Source organism: Bison bison, unplaced genomic scaffold (assembly GCF_000754665.1).
Source record: "Bison bison bison isolate TAMUID 2011002044 unplaced genomic scaffold, Bison_UMD1.0 scf7180017864184, whole genome shotgun sequence".
Taxonomy (NCBI): domain Eukaryota; kingdom Metazoa; phylum Chordata; class Mammalia; order Artiodactyla; family Bovidae; genus Bison; species Bison bison.
In genome coordinates this window covers 813,642-826,514 of record NW_011494756.1, presented here as the reverse complement: position 1 = coordinate 826,514, position 12,873 = coordinate 813,642, and the positions used below count along the sequence as shown (strand labels likewise).

Here is a 12,873-nt window from a genome sequence, read left to right as displayed (position 1 = left end):
TCAGGAGGTAATGTGAGTGATGCGGAGCGGCAGGTGAAGCTTTGCTAGCTCGCCCACCGCTCAACTCCTGCTGTGCAATGTGGACCAGTACCAGTCTGTGGCCAGGGATTGTGGACCCCTAAGGAACAGGAGACAGGACTTGGGAACACTTACTCTGTAATAAGGTACCTGCACCTTCTGTGAAGTAGTAGCGTGTTACTTGACATGGGACTTAGGCTACTTGTCCACTTGGACTGCAAATTCTAGAGCAACTGCTCACATTTTTTTTAGTGGGAAGAGAGGGAATGCTAATATCCTCACATCACAAAGAGAGGAACGTGAGATCCAGGTGCTCAGTCACAGACCTGCCAACCTGCACAGCTATGGGCTGTGGCAAGTTAGAAACTGCATGTGGAAGCAGTTTGAGGAGGGGCAAGCAAATGAACTGTTTTGATTCAAAATTACAAGAGGATAAGGCTTGCAGTTCAAGTGGCCCCAAAGCACATAACTAGTTCACTTCCTCCTAAAGTGACAGAAGAAGGAGTTTTTAAAAGGTGTCAAACAGTGGTTCTCAGGATGCTCTGATTCAGCAGTGTAAGCATCACTCAGGACCTTGTTAGGAATGCAGATTCCCAGGGCCCAGGCTAAGTCAGAGAGCCTGAGGGAGGGGCCCAGCAAGCTGGGTTTCAGATGAACAAAAATAACTTTAGTATAAATGTATACCAAATATTGCATGGAACACACACACACACACACAAAACTGTTTATCTGAAATTTACATTTAACATAGCATGTTATGTCTTACCTGGCAACCTTAGTCCCTGGGAAATCTGACAAGCCCAAAAGAAAAGTTTTAAACATTCTGACATTGGGAGGCTTCCAAGGAAACTACCTGCCAGATTACCCTGCCAAAGTAGTTCAACCAAAGTTGACTAGCTCTACCTATCTGTGCAGAACTTTTAATCTGCTTCTTAGTATCTCACTCTTATTTGGGGCATATTTTTGAGGAAAATGTCTAACATGGAAGATGGGAGGAAAAAGCAACACTGAGGAGAGAAGCAACATTTCTCAAGTGAAGAAAACTTAAAAAAAAATCTATTGTTAATGGTTTCAGAGGAATGAACTAGTATATCCATGAAACAAGAACAGGATACTATAGAAAAGGAATATTCTGAGAATTAAAAACATGCACTGGTAATTAACAATATGAAAAGTATTTTTAGCAGGGATAAAAATCTCAAAAGAAGGGTTGCAAACTAAAACTGAGAAAATCTCCCAGAAGGTGGAGCAAGAAGGAAAAGGGATGGAGGACAGGAAAGGTTTAAAATACTGGGAGACACTTCAAGTGGCTCACTAGTCAATAACAGTAGGAGGCTCAGAAAGAAACAAAAAGGAGAGGAGCTCGTTAATGAAACAAATCAAGAAAGTTTCTGAGAGTTGAGGATCGTGAAAAGGGACATCTGAGAAGATGAAGCTGACAGATTAGCTGAGGTTGTCTGAACACACTAGAAAGAGATTTCACAAATGGGAGAGAACTGGGGTTTAATTAATGATAAGAAGTACATAGAAACGAAGCAAACAAAAAATAACGATTAACTCCAGGGAAAACAAATGCTACACAGGAAAAGAAAAGTGATCATTCCGTCACAGTAATATAAACCCCGAACACTCAGCTACAGCACACGGTGACACGGCAGACGGGGAGCCCGTGCAGGTGACACGGCAAACGGGGAGCCCGTGCAGGTGACACGGCAAACGGGGAGCCCGTGCAGGTAAACGTGCTTGGGTTTCCATGGGGTCGGGGAGGCTGGCGGTGGTGAGGGGGTTGGCGGTTATGTGATGGGTGAAAAAGAGTTAAACCCACATTTTCCTGATAGGAAGCCGATAGACACTGCCTTAAAAGTGAAAAATCAATAAGTAGCTATTTAAGTTTGTCACTTATGACTATTAACTTAAGTACCAAAAATAGGCATTTAAAGCATTGGAAGTTATTGACTCTAGGGAGGAGAAGGTGGGGGTGGGGGACATCAGGGCAGAGGGCTGCTGTTTCTAATAAGCCTTGCAGGATGACTTGACTCCTGCCCAAGTGTATGAATAACGTGGGTGAAAGAAAAATAATGTGAAAAAATGATGATTGTGCTGCTGGACACACCTGCAGGAAAATTATGTATTTGTCAAGTTGCTTTCTTTTTTCTTTGGGTTGACTCAAACCCAATAGAACATAGCCCGACCAGAGGATTATTAGAAGGCTCATTCTTTTTGTTTTTTAACTGAGTCACATTGGCTTATAAATGTTCTGGGAGTACAACATTATAGTTTTACTTCTGAACACAGGTTGAAACTCAATTTTTGGTGGCATGGGGGTTACTTCAATGCCGAAAGGCTGTTTGAGTGAACAGGGAAGGAAAAATTCATGAAAGCGACATGACCAGCCTGATTTTCAGTGCTGTGAGAACCATAGGTAACTTGCTCAAAGGAAACCTGTTTAGAAGATCGATCAGCTCCTCTTCCTTCAGAGAACAGCCACACTCCTGCAGCAGCCTCTGCAGCCTGCCCAAGGATATGTAGCCAGTTCTGGATTTATCTAGTTTGGCGAGTGCTTTGCTGATATCTTGATCGTGGTCCTTAAGTTTATCCCTGAAAGAGAATGCATTTGAGACACACACACTCCAGCAGGGAAAACCAATAATTTCTTTGGAGCAAGAGCTCCACGATCATTCTAATGCGATGATCTGATGATTCATCTACCAGCTATTGTTGAAGATGCTTTGCAGCCTTGGTATAATACATACATTGAAAGGTACTCAGGAAAAAAAATCATCATTATCATTTTATTATTATTATTATCAGCAAAACTATGTTAGAGAAATTACAACCTTGGCTTTTTACTAGAATGAGTACTTTAAAAATGGAGCGAAGCATTTAAAAATACAGTGATATCACAGACATGGGAAATACACCTCCATTCTCCCTGACGAAGCCTTGGTGGGTGCCTGTCACATGCCAGGTACTGCTCTGGGTGTCAGAGCGGCCACCCTAGCAGAATTTCCGTTCCAGGTGGGGCAAGACCGATGATAAACAGAAGACACCAGTGGCCTGCACAATGGGTCAGTGGGACAGCTGAGTGCCGGTGAGCAGGGCGAGGAATGTCCACAGTGGACCGGGCTGCAACCCCCAGTAGTGGGTGCCAGTGGGCCTCACTGGGGAGGCAACACTTGAGCAGAGATGGCAGCTGAAGGACTCAGCTGGGATTTAGCCCCCTGCAGACCTCTCTGGGCCCAGGGATAGCCAGTGCCAAGGCCCTGAAGCAGCAGCGGGACCAAGGACGGCGAAGAGCCTGGGTCCCGTCGGTGAGCGTTGAGGGGGCAGGGGTCCAGGACCCCTGTCTGCTGCCAGGTCCTTCGCTGTGAAGAAACGCAGCCATCGTTTGCGTGCGTCAGTTGGCAAGCCAGGACCTGTGCTGCCTTCATGTCCCATCTCCCATTCTTTCCTCTTGCCAAGGGAGGCGGGTAACTGTCATCCCATGTTATAGGAAGGGGACAGCGTCTGCCCATGCGGACTCTGGGCTGGCCAGCGGTCCCTCGCAGGGACACAGGGACGACGTCTAGCTGTAGCTCCTGCTTTAGTTAGAGCACTGATTTCCTTGGGAATGTGTTCAAGTTTCTGATTCAGTCTTCCAGGAAATTTCTTCCCAGACTTAACAGAAATTATTGGTAAGGGAATAAAAACATGTGGATGTCTCTGAGAATGAGCAGTCTTGCTCCGAACCTATGGGGCATGGAGTCTATTTTATAACTTCGGCTTATCTATGTCTCCAGAACGCTCTTCCTACCACACTGAACACTGTGCCTATCTGACTCCAGCTCGGCTGTGAGGTTCTTAGTCGGGGAAAAGAAGAAGCCAGAAACTCCAAACTCGAACTCTTCGCTGGTACTTGTCTACCACCTGAGATACGTATTGCGGATTGTTCCTGTTGTCAGACACTAGGCTGTGTCCGACTCTTTACGACCCCAGCATGCCAGGCTTCTCTGTCCTCTGCTATTTCTTGGAGTTTTCTCCATTGAGAAAACCGTCCACTGAATCGGTGATGCTATCTAACCAGCTCATCCTCTGCTACTCTTTTCTCTTTTTGCCTTCTCCTTTGTGGATACATACCCACAAATAGGTTCCTTGAGTGTGCCTGGGAAAAAAATTATCCATAGCAACAAAAAAGTCAGAAATCAGGAGAGGAAAGTCTGAGAGTATATTGGGATGGGGGAGGCAAGGACGCCGAGGCCATGCGGGTCATGGTCTCCCTTCCCCACTGGCTCCCGGTTCTGAGTTGGCCGATGTGTGCCTCCAAGAAGCTGACACGAATGAGCTGCGCTAACTGTCTGGGGATGTGTCTCGAGAGAGGCAACTGCCTGGATTCCCGCACAGGTGTACTCTGAATTCAGTCCCATGTTACAGACTGGTTACTCCTCATCACAACTATTACATTCCACTCAATCCTTCAAAAAGGGAAGCAAATGAAGGTATAAAAAAAAATCAGAACTTTTTTTGAGATACATATTTTTAGAGAATTGAGGCGTTGAGCCTTTCTTGGACTGGTTTCCAGGCAATAATCACCTCCCTTGCAGAGTAAGAGTGAGTGAGGATTCGGGCCTGGGATCCAGCCAGCTGCCCAGCAGAACCCGTGGCAGCCGACGCAGCGTCTGGGCCCCAGTCTGGACGCGAGACGGGAGCCCCACAAGGGTGGGGCCACAGAGCGCCCGGCCCTGCGGCCAGGCCGGCACGGTAGGAAGAATCCTGGGTGACCCAGCAGGTTTTGCTCCTGAGCCTCTCAGTTCACATCTCAGAACAGCCAGCCGTGCTCTTGGCTGGTTTACTGATGCTGCCCTGACCCTGAATCTTCAACTCAGACTTGGGCCCCAAAAGAGCAAGGCCTGGAAAATAAATACGGGCTTGAGAAAGGACTCTTCTGAATCTTAAAAATGTATTCAGGCCACTTTAAACAAAATCGATTCACTTAAATTTAAGAAACACATGTGAAATTCCGTGGCTCAGGAGGTAAAGCATCTGCCTACAATGTGGGAGACCCGGGTTTAATCCCTGGGTCAGGAAGATCTCCTGGAGAAGGAAATGGCAACCCACTCCAGTATTCTTGACTGGAGAATTCCATGGATGGAGAAGTCTGGTAGGCTACAGTCCATGGGGTCGCAAAGAATCGGACACGACTGAGCGACTTCACTTTGATGAGCACGACTCCTGTTTGTGAATCTTATCAGGGTTTGGCATAAAGGAGGAGGTTGACAGTCCGGGAAACGTTGCCTCCCGAAGGGTTCTCTGGAAGACCCACTGACACCGAAACTGAAAAGCGGGCTAACCTGAAGGGCAAAGCGACGTGAAACCTCACAGTGTGACTCCTTGAGGACAGGGCCCGGTCCTGAGTTTTTATGGCCCGGGCTTGTGTTCCTGGGTAGGAGAGCATGACGGTGGCAGGGCACTGGCCGAGCATGTGTCGGTTCGCCGAGCTTGGTGCTGTGAAGACGTGATGGGCATCGTCCACTGGCTCCCAGTGCTCCCAGCCACAGACCACACGCACCAGTAAACGGGAGCGGGAAGAGAACGTGTGTGGGCATCGCCAAGGACGCAAGGTTCCTCTCCGAGCCTCATTACTCACAAGTGGTAGGAGGGGAGGGAAGGGGACACACGCGTGGGTAATGAGGCCAGCCCTGCCTGGGAAAGATAAATCCCACTTTTTCATTCGTTTTATGGGATATGTGATTTATGACAATCTTGTGCATATTTTTACTTGAAATTTCAACAACTCAATTCTCTGCTTCTGGGCTTTATAACTTAGCAACTTGGACATAATTCAGGGGTGTGTTCAACAGGCCTTTCTCTTAAACCCCATTCAGCCATCACATCCCGTCTCTGTGGGCTTGGAGTGCTTCTCTCCTCCAGGGGATTCTTTAGCTCATTCACTCATTCAGAGATGGTGCGGACAGAGGGCTGACCGGACAGATGGGAGGTGGACAGAAACAGAGACGAGAGCGCCGTGGAGCGGCCCAGGACGGGGACGGACGCAGTCTGTCTCGTCTCACGTCACGTCGAATGCGACAACACTCTCTCCTGTGTTTAATTTTTTGTTGCTGCATAATCGACATATAACATCGAGTCGGTCTCGGGTGTACATGGTAATGACTTGGCGTCTGTACACACTGTGACGTGGTCGCCAGGACAAGTGTAGATGCTGTTCGTCACCAGCCAACGGATGAGAACTTTCGAAGATTTACTTTTGGTGACTTTCAAAAACACAGCACAGTACTACTCACTACGGTCACCTCACCGTGCTCACGCCCCCAGGACTCATCCTACCGACACTGCTGTGCTTTTGGATCCCTTCACCTGCTCTGACACGCCCCCCCCCACCTCTGGCAACAGCCAATCTATTTTCTGGATCCACGAGCTTGCTTTTGTTGCTGTCATTTTCAGATTCCACGTACGAGTGAGACCACCCGTTTCTGTCTTCCTTTGACTGATCTATTTCATCTGGCAGAGTGCCCTCAAGATCCATCCATGAGAGCACAACTGGCGAGATCTCATTCTTTTTTATGGCTGAATGATATTCCATTGTGTGTGTAGATACATATTTACACACACACACACACACACATTTTCTTTATCCATTCTTTAAAAATTTTAAAATATGGCCTTAGTGACTAGTTTTAAACCTTGAGAAAAGCCATGCACAGTCCCACCATCCAAACACAACATGATGCCTTCTGCACAGCATCTTCTGGTCCTCGTGGGCAGGCATGTATGTTTGGTGTGGTTACCATCAAGGCACACAGACTGTTTAAAATTTCATTGCCCACCAGTCTTCCATCACAAACACTCCCACAGGCCCCATGGTGATGACTATAACTGGCACACACCACCTCACGTTCCTTGGAGCCGTGTTCTCTACAAGCCTGGGTATTCATCTGCGATGGGCAGGTGTCTACTTTGTTGCTGCTTTGAAGACACTGCAAGTCATACCTTGTACCTGCTGAACTCCTCTGAATTATTTCTGTGGGATAAATCCTCCAAGGTTGAACTGCTGGGTTTAAGAACGTGTCCTTTCATGCACTCACTGGACAAATCCCCACTGAGTGCCTGCTAGGTGCCGAGCACTGTTCTAAACTAAGGGGAGACAGGCATGGCCTCCTGGAACCTGCATTCTAGTTGCCCAGGGGAGGGGCCGGGTGTGTATGTTAGTACAGACCTAAAAGCTTCAGTTCTCAAGTTCAGTTCAGTCGCTTAGTCGTGTCTGACTCTGCAACCTCATGAACCGCAGCACGCCAGGCCTCCCTGATCATCACCAACTCCCGGAGTCCACCCAAACCCATGTCCATCGAGTCGATGATGCCATCCAACCATCTCATCCTCTGTTGTTCCCTTCTCCTCCTGCCCTCAATCTTTCCCAGCATCAGGGTCTTTTCCAATGAGTCAGCTCTTCACATCAGGTGGCCAAAGTGTTGGAGTTTCAGCCTCAACATCAGTCCTTCCAATGAACACCCAGGACTGATCTCCTTTAGGATGGACTGGGTGGATCTCCTTGCAGTCCAAGGGACTCTTAATAGTCTTGTCCAGCACCACAGTTCAAAAGCATCAATTCTTCAGTGCTCAGTCTTCTTTAGGGTCCAATTCTTATATCCATACACGATTACTGGAAACACCATAGCTTTGACTATACAGACATTTGTTGGCAAAGCGATATCTGCTTTTTAATACACTGTCTAGGTTTGTCATAGCTTTTCTTTCAAGGAGCAAGCATCTTTTAATTTCCTGGCTGCAGTCACTGTCCAAAGCGATTTTAGAGCCCAAGAAAATAAAGTCTGTCACTGTTTCCACGGCTCTGTGACTTAACACCAGTTTCTAGAATCTACAGGGGCTTCATAGGTGGCTCAGTGGTAAAGAATTTGTCTGCCAGTACAGGAGACGCTGGTTCCATCCTTGGGTCCGGAAGATCCCCTGAGAAGGAAATGGCAATCCACTGCAGTATTCTTGCCTGGGAAATTCCATGGACGGAGGAGCCTGGTGGCCTACTGTCCATGGGGTCACAAAAGAGCCGGACACGACTGAGCACGCACACATACTAGAATCTACAGCAGTGAACGAGTGTGATAACTTCTCGGCGGCGCTGCCAGCACCAGGGGGGACAGCCTCAGAACAGCCAGGGTCAGTGTAGAACAGACACCGGCCCCTGGAGAGGTGCTCACCGACTCACCTGGCTGGCATGGCCTTCTCTGTGCTCTGCTGCAGCTCCTTCAGCTCTTCTTGCACCTGCTGAGGCTTCGTGAAATGACCCATGAAGTTAAAGTACTCCTCCGCGTAGGGCCGGTGAATATCTGCTGAGTAGTTAATCCCCAGTTTCTGCAAAAATTCTTGGTAAGTGATGTGCCCTCTTCCCTCACTGTCGTACCTTTAAAGACAAACACAAAACTCTCAGCTGTGGCCGCCGAGGGGGCATGCTCAGGGCTTTAACCCTGTCTACACTCCATCTGCCTGGTTCCTCACACCCTAGGTTCCTGCATTACTGGCCTCCCTGAGGGAGTCAGACGTGCTGGAGCCCAGGGCTCACCCAGGCCTGATCTGAATCTGTTTTTAACAAGATCCCCAGGCCATCCATATGCTCATCAATATTCCATCGAAACCCACTGCTCCAGTCAACAGGAGGATCACCTCATACGGGGTGGTCTTGGTTCATCCCCTGAGAGCAGCCGGATTCACCTACCAGCTTTCGGTAGAAACATGACTGTGACCATGGAAAATTACAATGAACCCTTCCGCTCATTCAAAGGTCTTTTATTGAGCACCTCCACCAAAGAAGAACTATGCTAAGGTTCAGAAGGAAAACCCAACAACAAAAAACCCATATTCAGTCTTAATACTCAAATAAGTGAACGCCCCTTGATTCCAGTTCCCCATTTCCTCTTTGAAGAGATGCCAATTACACACAACTAACGCGAGAGGCGAGGAAGGAAAACAAGATAAGAATTACGCTGCATACCTTTTATGCCATTTTCTATTATTGGGATTTTTCTGAATTATAATTCATTTTTTTAAAGAAAAAAGCATAATGGAGGGTTTTTATCTCCCCAACATTATTCAAACAGAATAGAAAGAATTATTTCAATAAAAAGTTTTAAGGCAAGTTTTCAATTTTCTTTAAAGAAAAGAAAAGCATTTATTCTTACAGATCTTGGTCTTCTTCTCTAACCGGTAAAAACAGCATTTTGTCAAGGTGATTTTTTTCCCCAGATGAACTCAGTGTTTTGAGAACCAAATATTTACATGATGTCTGGGGTGCAACGCTCCAGCCGGCTGCTGTTGAGGGCTTTGTCGGATGGAGCGTCAACGTGGCCAGCTCTCCTGTGGGAGGCAGGGCCCCTCTCTGCGTGCAGCCCACCCGACACAGTAGGACTGCAGAATCGCATGCTCCCTGGGTCCTCTGTGACCCTTTCAACTGAGTGATGACAAGGAAGATGGATTTATTTACCTGACTTTCTCGTCTCTCCAGGGGAGCGGCGGTGGGTGGAGGATGCGGGGTGAGAAGCCCCCAAGGTGGCTGCTAGCCCAAGGCCCCCGTCCACTCCCTTCTCTGCACCCGCAGGCCTGCAGACCCCACCCCCACCTCCTTCCCAGCACCCAGGCCCGTTTTCATCAGGTACTCTGTCCCAGCAGGTGAGGAGTGTTCCCTCCTGTGACTAAGAGGCAGGGAGGGAGGTGAGGTCTGACCCCAGCGAGGTCCTCCCATCACCACCTCCCCACCGTCTGCTCTTGGGTTCCTGGCCTGCTCCTGTGAGCACGGGGGTGGGGGGTTCTCACACCTGCAGGCGGAGATCAGTACTTGACTGCTGGCACTGTTACTGAGGATTTGGGAGAAACTTCCAGACCTTTCTCAATTCAGTTCAGTCGCTCAGTCGTGTCTGACTCTTTGCAACCTCATGGACTGCAACATGCCAGGCTTCCCTATCCATTACCAACTCCCGGAACTTGCTCAAACTCATGCCCATCAAATCAGTGATGCCATCCAACCATCTCATTCTCTCCTCCTCCCTTCAATCTTTCCAAGCATCAGGGTCTTTTCCAAGAAGTCAGTTCTTCCCATCAGGTGGCCAAAATATTGGAGCTTCAGCCTTCAGCATCAGTCCTTCCAATGAATATTCAGGACTGATTTCCTTTAGGATGGACTGGTTGGATCTCCTTGCAGTCCAAGGGACTCTCAAGAGTCTTCTCCAACACCACAGTTCGAAAGCATCAGTTCTTCAGTGCTCAGCTCTCTTTATGGTCCAACTCTCACATCCGTACATGGCCACTGGGAAAACCATAGCTTTGACTAGACGGACCTTTGTTAGCAAAGCAATGTCTCTGCTTTTTAATATGATGTCTAGGTTGGTCATAGCTTTTCTTCCAAGGAGCGAGCATCTTTTAATTTCACGGCTGTTGTCACCATTTGCAGTGATTTTTGGAGCCCAAGAAAATAAAATCTATCACTGTTTCCATTGTTACCCCATCTATTTGCCATGAAGTGATGGGACCAGATGCCATGATCTTAGTTTTCTGAATGCTGAGTTTCAAGCCAACTTTTTCACTCTCCTCTTTCACTTTTGTCAAGAGGCTCTTTAGTTCTTCTTTGCTTTCTGCCATAAGGGTGGTGTCATCTGCATATCTGAGGTTATTGATATTTCTCCCAGCAATCTTGATTCCAGCTTGTGCTTCATCCAGCCCAGCATTTCTCATGATGTACTCTGCATATAAGTTAAACAAGCAGGGTGATAATGTACAGCCATGGCGTACTCCTTTCCTGATTTGGAACCAGTCTGTTGTTCCATGTCCTGTTCTAACTGTTGCTTCTTGACCTGCATAAAGATTTCTCAGGAGGAAGGTCAGGTGGTCTGGTATTCCCATTTCTTTAAGAATTTTCCACTGTCTGTTGTAATTCACACAATCAAAGGCTTTGGCATAATGTCATCTGTTATTAGTACAGCCTTAGGGCTTGCAACCCTCCAAAAATACCATTCTACCTTTATACAATAAGTTTTCTAAAATAGAATGAAGTGACCCACCCACCAGAGGAGGCCCGTGGGGGTTCTGACTCCTGGGGCTTGTGTGTGCATGTTTAGTCACTCAGTCGTGTCAGACTCCTTGAGACTCCACAGACTGCAGCCCAGCAGGCTCCTCTGTCCGTGGGATTTCCCAGGCAGGAACACTGGAGTGGGTTGCCATTTCTTACTCCAGAAGATCTTCCCGACCCAGGGATTGAACACGCGTCTCTTGCATTGACAGGCGGATCTTTACTATTAGTTTCCCCCCGGGAAGCCACACCACTGTACCTGGCTTTCTATTCCAGGTGGCAGGAAGGGCTGGTGCCACTAGCAAACGGCTCCCCCTACTGCTGGTGATGAGGCTCCATCAGGGCGCCTGGGAGGGGGAGGGGCTGCCATTTCTCAACCATTTCTCACGACCCCTGGGCCGTGGTCCTGCCCTGAGCTTCACCACATCTCTGCCAGCCTCGTGCCACCAGATGCAGCTGTGACTCACTCTAGAAAGACACCCCTGGAAGAAAGCTCCCCGAGGGCTCCCCACCCCAGGGGGAGGGCTCCTGAGAGAAGGTGCACAGACGACCCGCCCGACAAGAAAGCCCCGGCCAGCAGGGCACCCGTCTGGAACCTCTCTTTCTCTGGTCCTAAGGTCAAAGGACTACATCTCCACCTCCCCTGGGTCCCTCCAGGCCGTGATGAGGACCAGGGGCCGAGGTGCATGGAGAACCGGGACCAGGGCCACCCAAAGGCTCAAGCACGCCCTGCCTCCACCTCCCCCCTCCAGTCTGTGTCTCCCCTCCCGGCTCGATGGAAAGCTTCCTGAGGAACATGCCTTGTTTTATCTTGATGGGCAAACACAGCTCCCAGCAGCCCACCCTGCAAAGGCTGAGCGAGTGAACGTGAAGCGTGCGTGTCCCTAAGGAAGGCCTGCCATCCCCGCGGGGAATACTCGCGGGATTCCCAGCCACAAACTCTAAATCGTGACACTTGGACTGAATGAAAAGACACTTCTTAATTACTTCATTGATAAAGATCATACACATTCTCTCCGCATCTCCAAGGAACAGAAGACCAGATTGCACAACTGCAACTAAAATATTGTTATGCATGTGAATAATAAGAGAGTTAATTCAGCTTACATAACCTCACCCTTCATTATATAATCCTTTGTGTCACATTAAAAAAAAAATCAACTTGGTTATAAAGGTTGAATTTTAAAATGGTTCGGCAACAGATGCACCAGGAAAAACGTGCATATAAAACAGAGGGCCCATAAAAACTCACATTTGCATGTGGCAATGGCCACTAATTTATGACATAATCAGATTACTGCCTGTCTATTGCACACACAGCCGTTCGGTTGTACACACGGTGTGAATACATTCGCATCGATCGCTGGGCTGAGAAAGTCTTACTCTTTTGTGCTCAGTTTACTGCTTGATTCTTACATAAATGACAGAAGAACCTTCCAACACCACTGACCCCAGATTCAGAGCGTCTGGTGCGAGCCCCACTGACGACCCAGGCTGGCAGCAGAGGGAGACGTGGTCCTTGGGCAGCTTGGACGTGTGGGTCCTTTTGGGGAACATCCGTGGGGAGGGCAGCGTGCCTGCTCAGAGAGCTGCCCTGCAGAGCACAAAGCGTCCGGCTGCCTGAGGGTTGGTGCCCAGTGGGCACATTCACCCAGGCCGGGGGGAGCCACAGACCGGATACTCTCTGCCTCAGCTCCACCCAGGGCCACAGTCTGGCCCTTATGCACCTCAGTAAGTGACCGTCTGGCCTTGGATGCAGCCACACCAGAGAAGGGAGACCCACTCCTTCC

The 12,873-nt window shown here is 48.6% G+C and overlaps 1 protein-coding gene across 1 annotated transcript in view; it reads right to left on the bottom strand.

Annotated features, from left to right (window-relative positions):
• Positions 1-12,873, bottom strand: part of EFCAB6 (EF-hand calcium binding domain 6) — a 255,659-nt gene that overhangs the window by 47,142 nt on the left and 195,644 nt on the right. The window contains exons 23-24 of the mRNA XM_010843633.1: positions 8,234-8,428; positions 2,461-2,616 (exon numbers count right to left, since the gene is read on the bottom strand). Coding sequence (XP_010841935.1) covers positions 2,461-2,616; positions 8,234-8,428 — 351 coding nt within the window. The remainder of the gene's footprint in view (positions 1-2,460; positions 2,617-8,233; positions 8,429-12,873) is intronic.